An 8,282-nucleotide genomic window follows, 5' to 3' on the forward strand; every position below is an offset into this window, starting at 1 on the left:
TTATAAATGGCTGCAAGAGGAGCTTTAGCCCTAGATATTGTGCTAAGCCAAGGACAAACAAAGTGAAAGGGCAAAGAATAAAAGGAAGCTTAATGGCAGTAACTGATTTCCTGGAGAACATGAACATTTTCATCTGCTATATCTCTGCAGTGGGTACGTGGATGGAGTGTCCGAAACACAAAGATAATCTCTGTTGCTAGCTTGATTAACAGCCATATGTTCCAACAAATGTCCTTGAGCACACGACAGAAACCCCCTTTGCCTTTGTTTGTCTCTGTGGATTAAAGACACAGCTAACAATGCCTGTAATGTAATTGATGATTTCTGTCCTCAGGTGGAGATTGAAAAGCTGGACTTCCACCACTACCTGCCTCTGTTCTTTGATGGCTTATGTGAGACTGTCCATCCGTATGAGTTCTTCGCCTGCCAGGGAGTCCATGACATGCTGAATCACGGAGGCCCCAAGATCTTGCCCGTCGTTTCCCAGCTCATCATCCCCATCAAGAGTGAGTCTGGTCGAGTGTCTACTCTCACAGTTTATAAATCACACACAACACAGCTCCCTTCCCAAGTGACTGTGTGTGTGTGTGTGATATCATTTGACCTTCGCTGTGTTACCCTGCCGCGAATGAGAACATGTGGTGACATCAAGACTGAAAAAAAGGCCTTTTCAAATGCTGGTATTGTGTTGGCCTAAATACTATCAGAATATTGATAACATATTTCCATAGAGCTCGAACGAATGTTAAGATCCAGAGAAAAACCATAGATGAACAAAAATATTGTTTTTTTAGTTATATAATACGTATACATATATATATATATATATGCATACAATATAAATACATTACCAATAATACAGAACCATTACCACAGCAGTTTTTAACCATTAATATAGAGCAACTATTCAATAACTTAAGCAGCAAATTGTTCCTAGTGTTTTATTTAATTACATCAGCTTTTACAAAACTTCCTCACACTAAACATTATTATTATTTTATGAGCAGCTGACAGCCAAGTAATCCTCTAAATTGCAGTCCTACTGTTTTGATGACAGCATCATTATGTTTATTTGTTGCTGATCTCAGATGAACTCAAAGTCTAGAGGACATTCTCAGTTGTTTATGGTGTCGCTAGCTGGAGCCTTAAATACATCAAACGATAATAACTCACGCGGTTTTAATTAAAGGCCGAGTGCAGTTGGTAGGAAACCAGATGTTCGGGAACTCAACATGTGATATCACAAAGAGAGTCCTTTGTCATTCTTTCACAAATGACCTTAAACTTAAAAATATGTGAGAATACAATATAAATACACAAATTATTTTTTAAATCAATATTAATTTACTATTAATAATTACAGACAACCCTCACAGACAATAATGCAGGTGCAATAGAGAGCAACAAAAATAGCAGAACATACTTTCCCAGTAATAGACTCACCTGCCTGACGCACTTGTGCAACAACAGATTCTAACATTACCATACAACCGGTCCTGTGACAAGTCCTAATTTGGTTTCGCAGTCATACGGTTCCTATTATTACATTAGCCCTCAGGGCGAAGCGTCCTTGTTTTTGCATTTCCCGGAAGAGGTTGGCTCTAAAAGCGTGCCTGATAATCTGCCATGTGCAATGTGGTGACATGCTACATTTAACTGTGTTATCGTGTAGTGCCTCCTTACCTTTCCACACGGAAACATTCCCATGTGCACGCGCGAACACTCTCACATGCTCACGTGCTCACACGTTGGCAGATGGAGACGAGCTAAAAGATCAGGTCTCAGGTTCAAGAAGTCCGTGATGAGCTTCGTACTATATCAGAATTTACAGTGATGGGGACGATAAAGGTTTCCTGTGGAGGGGATCAATGTGCAGAGAAGTTAGAGAAATGCATAGTGCACACACACACACACACACACAGACACGCACCCACACACACACACACACGCAGACAAAGACACACACACACTGTCTTTTGTTTGGCGCCGATGCCAAGTGGAGTGTCAGTTTCAAAGTGGGAGCCTTTAAGTGGCGCCCAGTGAGCCTGGGATAGTGTTCATGTCATGGGCAGTTGGCTGCTGGCGTGTACGTGTATGTTAGTGTGTGCGTCTTCTTTGTTTATGTGTGAGTGTGGGACGTCTGTGTGGGCAGAGGGGCATAACGGAGACACGGTGACAGACTGACCCTGGCACAAAGTCTGTCACCACACTACACACTGTTCTGAGCACCTGCTGTAAAGTCGTCACCATTACACTGTGAGACATTTCTTGTTTTGAGTTCGAATGACTTTTACTTTCTTATTTTTACTGGTCATTATCTGATACTCTAAATGATGGAAAAAGTACTGTTTTAGGAAAGTGAAATTGGTCGAATGAATATAGAGTTGATCATTTTCACAGGTGCATGATTTGCCAGCATTTTTTCACAGATAGTTTAAATAATTGGATGACCGAATGTCCATTTGGTCGTTCAACAAGAGGCATCCTCTTCACACACAACTTGTCATTATGCCCAGAGTGACCGGGCCACTCGCAAACTTAGACAGTAGTTTATAAATTCAAACCTCTCAGCAGTTTTGGTCATTTGTCTCGGGGAGGCCAGACTAAAGGTGATGGTTATGCTCCTCATGAAAAACACACACTTTGCACTGATAATGGAATTCTAAATGGCCTGCTCCTTATTAACTTCTTGGTTTATTAAAAATCGGGCCTGTTTCTCCATCCATAAGGCAAAGCCGCCCGTCCGTGTCTCTGTTGCAGATTAATTACTTTTCTATGGAGCAGGGAAGAAGGAGGGTTGGTGGAAAGAGAAAGAAAGTAAAAAGCCGTCTGCAGTCTAAAATGGCAAGATATATATTTTTCTCCTCTAACGTTAATACATCTTCAATGTGGCTGGCAGGCTCTTATCTGCAGAGCGACTGAGTCACGTCAGGCCCTGGTGAATTTTGATGATGACTGCAGGTCACCCAATAAGAATACACAATGAAGGAGGCTCTGGCTGACATTATACTCTTTGGCGCTATCCTCAGTGACTTAAAGACAGAACTTGTTCCTACTGTACACCCTGTTCCCTTCACCCCATGTTAGGAAAACTACCTTCTACATGAAAAAAAGAAACAAGAAAAATAAAAATAAAAACTTAAAAACTATTGATTCAGTTCATCTTCTTTTCTCAAAATGTGTTTTTTTGGAGGTATCCATTGGTAAAATAATCCCCCAGAAATATTGTTTCATGAAATACTGACATTTCGGAAGTAAAGGTAAAAATGTCATTCTCAGCTAAACAGCAAGGTGATTTAAGAAGAAAGGGTACATGTTACTGAAATGCGGTGGTTTTGTTTTTTCTCGTTTCCTTAAATAGGGAGGAGGATTCAGAGCCATGCCTCCATTGAGCCTCAGTTGATTGGCATAACATTTGTTCAGCTTTGGACTAAAATGAGACTTTCATTCCAAGAAGATCCCCAGTTACGCCTCTGCACGGGAACATCTTCTTCTGATCTGAAAAGTATATTTATACTATGAGTGAGAACTATTCGCCGCTAAACTCTCCAACGTGTCACCCTACCTCTGACATTTCACAGGAAACAGAATACAAGGTCACCTCTGTTTTATTTCCACACTGAATATGAAACGGGTCCTTGCATGAATAGATTATTACTTTATTCAGATTTGTCCCAACACAGGTTTTATCCCAGCATTAATATATCAGACCATCGGCTGGCTCTTTTAATTTTTTTTTTTCCTTTCTCCTTTTTTTTTGCGGCGAGGCGAGTGGCGATGAATAATTGAACAGTGCCGCGGTCCAAATGTCACAGCAGGGGAAATTGTTTGCGCTGGCTGGTAATTAGAATTTCATTGTTTGTTATGTAGGTTTGAAATTCCTGTCATTCCACATTTCACCTTATCTCGGTGACGGCAGATATATCTGCGCTTGTCTATCTGGGGAGACACTCAGGCCGAGATGGAGAGATGGCACGGAGCACAATACATTTGCTCATTCAGCATCATCTTCACTGCTGCTGGTCCAATGCATAGGCCTCACACACACACACACACACACACACACACACACACACACACACACACACACACACACACACACATGCACTGACGGAGACAAAGACACTCTTAAATGGACAAAACAATGGACCTGATACAACTGGTCATTTTCTCACATACACACATACTGCAAGATGTTGTATCCCTTCAACCCATGAGCCACTGGTTGTTTATGTGACTTATGCATTGTATAACTTCATTCATATTTGGCTGCTGCCTTGTTCATTGCCACTTGTGCTCCTGACTAAGGCCGACATTTTGTCTCATTGCGTTCAATGTGTTTGAGCATGTGTGCGTGCTCGTGTGCGATGTGTGACTGTGTGACTGTGTGACTGTGAGCTTATAGCAGCTTTGTATTTGCATATGAGCTGTAACGCAGGCGGTAGGTGATGCATTATGCCGTTCTCTGAGCGCTCCCACTGTCACACAATATTTTCGGGTTGTTGCTCTCTTTAAATCTCAGTCTGTCTTTTCTGTAAATTTCAATGCGGTGCTTGGGACAAAAGTTGGACAGGTGAATCCACAGCCACATGACTTAGAGTGGAGGAAGAAGATAAAATACCTGTGGAGGATTGTGACACAGCAGTTAAATACTTAAATTTATTCTGTTGACTAAGCCGGCACTGAACTAAATTAGTAGCATCGCCTCCCAGTTACTTGACACTTTATATTGCACTTGTGGCAACAAGCGTTGTTGTCATCAACGTGACTGAAGTGTTAACACGTTTAATTATTGTGTCAGTCCTTTTCGTAGCCATTTGTTCCATGAGAGTTTATGTGAGCAGCTCTCTTATGAAGTCAGGTGTCAAGAGAGAGAGGAAGAATTGAAAGAGGCAGCGAGAGCAGACTATATCAGTACCTCAGGTTTCACTTAATTACTATATAAATAGTTTACATGTATCTGTGAGACAATGCAGATGCTCAGCACATTCATTTATTTCCTTCAAAACGAAAAAAAGAGAGAGAAATTTCTTGATTTCAATACCTCTATTGTTCATGTTCTAGTGTTTTTTTGTCAGATTAAAAATCATGCTTTATTCAGCTTTTTGATTTCAGGCTTTCTACCACAAGTACCTCTCGACTTGTTTTTTTCTCCCCTCTGTCAACCAGCAGCTCCCAGAGTCTCTGCTCGCGCTCTCTTTTCTTTGTTTTGACTATTTCTTCACGTCGTTCGTTTCTGTTGTTGTAAGTGCTTTCTGGCAAAAAAAAAAATAAGCGCTGCGATGCCGTTACTATCGTCTTTTTGTGAAATCAAGCATCAATTGACAGAGATAAAATAGAGATAAATCGCTCAGATCTGTTTTCTAACTTGAGGTATTCTGACAGTCAGCTCAGGGATTTTCAGTGACATGTGTAGAAGCTCACATAAAAAACATTGAACGAGCAAAAAGAACTTGAAGAACATGTCCGTCTTAGTTGCTAATCACAGTTATTTTCTAACCCTTTGCCCTCTGCCTGTCACATCTCTTTATCTCGCTCTCTTTCTCTCTGACGTTTTGTCTTTTGTTGTTTTCCCCCCTTCTTTCTTTCTCTCTCTGAATTTGTTTCTCTTGATCTCTCCAGCCCTCCATCTCTCCCACCATCATTTCTTTTTGTTCTCTCTATCAGTGAGAGATGGAGTTAAGTGCAGCTGTAGGCCAAATAGCCCAGTGATTGGCTCTCACTTACTCCTGCCTCCCCAGTGCATTTGAAATCACTGATTGCAGACAAGCCAGACTAAATCAAAGCCAAGCTATAGAGGAAATGCTTTCAAGGAGAAGGTATTGTGTGGAAGTTACAATTCATGTGTAATTTATTTATTTATATTTTAAATTTGTACCATATAATTGCAGTTGTCAGAATCAATCCATATTTATTGTCCATCCACTTGCCTGAACAAACAACCTGTAAATCAGATCTAAAAACCGACTGACAGTTTTACCTTGTAGCCCCTTTTTTCCTGACTGACCTTTGCCTTCCGTCCTGCTCCTCAGATGCCCTGAACACGAGGAACCATAAGGTGATGTGCACCACCCTGAAAGTCCTGCAGCATTTGGTGATGTCCGACGAGAAAGTGGGAGAAGCTCTGGTGCCCTACTTCAGAAAAATCCTTCCCATTTTCAACATCTTCAAGAACAAGAACAGTAAGTTCCAACTGGTTGCGTGTTAACTCACACCGATTGTGTGTCAGCATAACAAGGCTCTGCTCTTTTGTGGAGCAGTCATCGTGTGAGCACGTCCCTTTGTGTTATAAATCATTTTTCGTGCTTGTACTGCGACTCTGTCAGTGAGCGGAAGGAAAGCAAACATTTACGAGCCTGTGACAGGCAGTGATAAGTATTCATGTGTATTGTGTATCCTGTGTTAAGAGAGTGAATCTTGTGACTTCCAGGCAAAAAGCATCCTTTTTTTTCTCTGCAGATCCAGTGCATGCACCTGTCCCTGAATCCTTTTCCCCCCCCTTTTCCTCCCACCACTTTAACATCCACTTGACAGAGAAGCTCCATTTTGTCCTTTCTGCTGTCAGTCAGGCTGCATTGTGCGGCGCTGTTAAGGAGGAGACTTTGTCCTTGCTTTCTCTGAAAGCCTCCACCTGGGTGACACCAGGACCTGGGGAGATTGGCATTAGATAGGCAGGGCTCTTTGTGTGGCTGTGTCAAAGCACTTAGCATGCTGTGTGACATGATGCAAGCCTATTGGAGTCACAACCGGTCCCAAACACAACTCAACACACAGCCAGGAGGATGTGGAGAGTGACACTGTGAATCAATCATTTAAACACAGGCTTTAACAGGAGAAAACACACGGCTTTAGTCTCTTAATCAATATCCAATTTGAATCTCTTGTCTCTTTAATTCGCTTACACTATCTCTTAGTATTTGCTTAGGTCTAAAAAAAAGGAAGGCGCGAGGCGAAAGATATTGCAGGGAAAGACAAAGGATGGTGAAGAAAAGCCTGCCTTATTAGTGCATGTCCATATGCAAATCTCCTCTGTAAATTAACTGTCAAATCAATCCCCTTAACCGATTTGAAGCGTGAGTTTCCCCGTCACAGCGCAGGCTCAGCAGTTGGCCGGTGAACCCCACCAGGAACAGTTTTATCTCTGACTGGTAGTTACCGTGCCGGTCTGTCTACCTGCCTGCCCGCTTGTCTCTCCTCCTCTGGCGGGCATCGATTAAACCCGAGCCAACCTCTCACCTGGCAGAGGTCCCTGCTATTGACCTCTACCAGAGAGACCGGTCTGGGCCAGAGAGAGAGGGGTCCGAGGAGCGCAGGACCCAATCGGCTAAACAACGACATGTTCAGCACTTCATAGGCATCTCGTAAAGCTTCCAAGTTTGGTTGGAGTTGAGGCACAAGGTTCAACCTAAAATGAAGTATACAAGTATGTATATTTAGGCAAGTTCATATAAATAAGTTAATCGATAGATAGAGAGATAGATCAATTATTTTCAGTGTTATTGAGTTATTCTTTTTCCATCTGAAGCTTTACTGTATAATAAAATGTCAATTCATGTTCTCCACCACCCACTCTCTTCTAACACACAAAGATACGACTTCAAACATAGAGAATGTACGCTTTTCTTTCGGGGACCACAGACTGTGATTCAGAACTCTGTGTTCTTCCTCTCTAATGCAGAAATATTTCAGGGATGTTGTTCCCTCACACTCTTTCTCTCCCTACGTGCCTTTCTCTCTCTCTCTCTCTGTCTCTCTCTTTATCCCTCTCTCTCTTCTGTTTAATGTGACTTGTTTATATCGATATCAAAGCTTCCATTGAAGTCCATCTATTATCTAATATCACATATATACACCTCCAGCTTCATCCCACGCTCAGTCGGCTGTCTCAACCAGAGCTAGCGTGCTGCCTGTAGCAGACAGACGTGGTCATTGTGTTTCCTACACCAGAAGACACAGAGGACTGTCTCGTAGTGTGTGGTAACATCTCCTCTTGGCTCTCCCACACTGTGACTCGCAGAGCTTGCCTGGCATCCCTCTTATCTCCTGAGCCACAAACAGGCCACTGTCCAGTATGTGCCAAGTGTGTGTGTGTGTGTGTGTGTGTGTGTGTGTGTGTGTGTGTGTGTGTGTGTGTGTGCATGTGTGTGTGTGTGTGTGTGTGTGCGTTTTCACTTGTGTGCATCTGCATGAATAGATCTGTTGAGTCCCATATGCAGCTGTTGACTCCAGTGTGGATGAGAGCCCCAGCTTTCTGTCTCTGTGTCTCTCTGTTCACTGTTCTT

The 8,282-nt window shown here is 42.4% G+C and overlaps 1 protein-coding gene across 1 annotated transcript; it reads left to right on the forward strand.

Moving 5' to 3' along the window:
• Positions 1 to 334: 334 nt before the first annotated feature.
• Positions 335 to 7,557, forward strand: LOC137799517 (parkin coregulated gene protein-like; the record flags this gene model as incomplete). The annotated part of the gene is made up of 3 exons (XM_068596311.1): positions 335 to 506; positions 6,033 to 6,182; positions 6,460 to 7,557. Coding segments are annotated over 3 exons (534 nt in total), but the record flags the coding sequence as incomplete, so codon positions are not given.
• Between the last annotated feature and the right edge of the window lie 725 nt (positions 7,558 to 8,282).

This window comes from Clinocottus analis, unplaced genomic scaffold, assembly GCF_023055335.1.
Source record: "Clinocottus analis isolate CAN_PGR_092001 unplaced genomic scaffold, fCliAna1.0.p SCAF_356, whole genome shotgun sequence".
Classification (NCBI taxonomy): Eukaryota; Metazoa; Chordata; class Actinopteri; order Perciformes; family Cottidae; genus Clinocottus; species Clinocottus analis.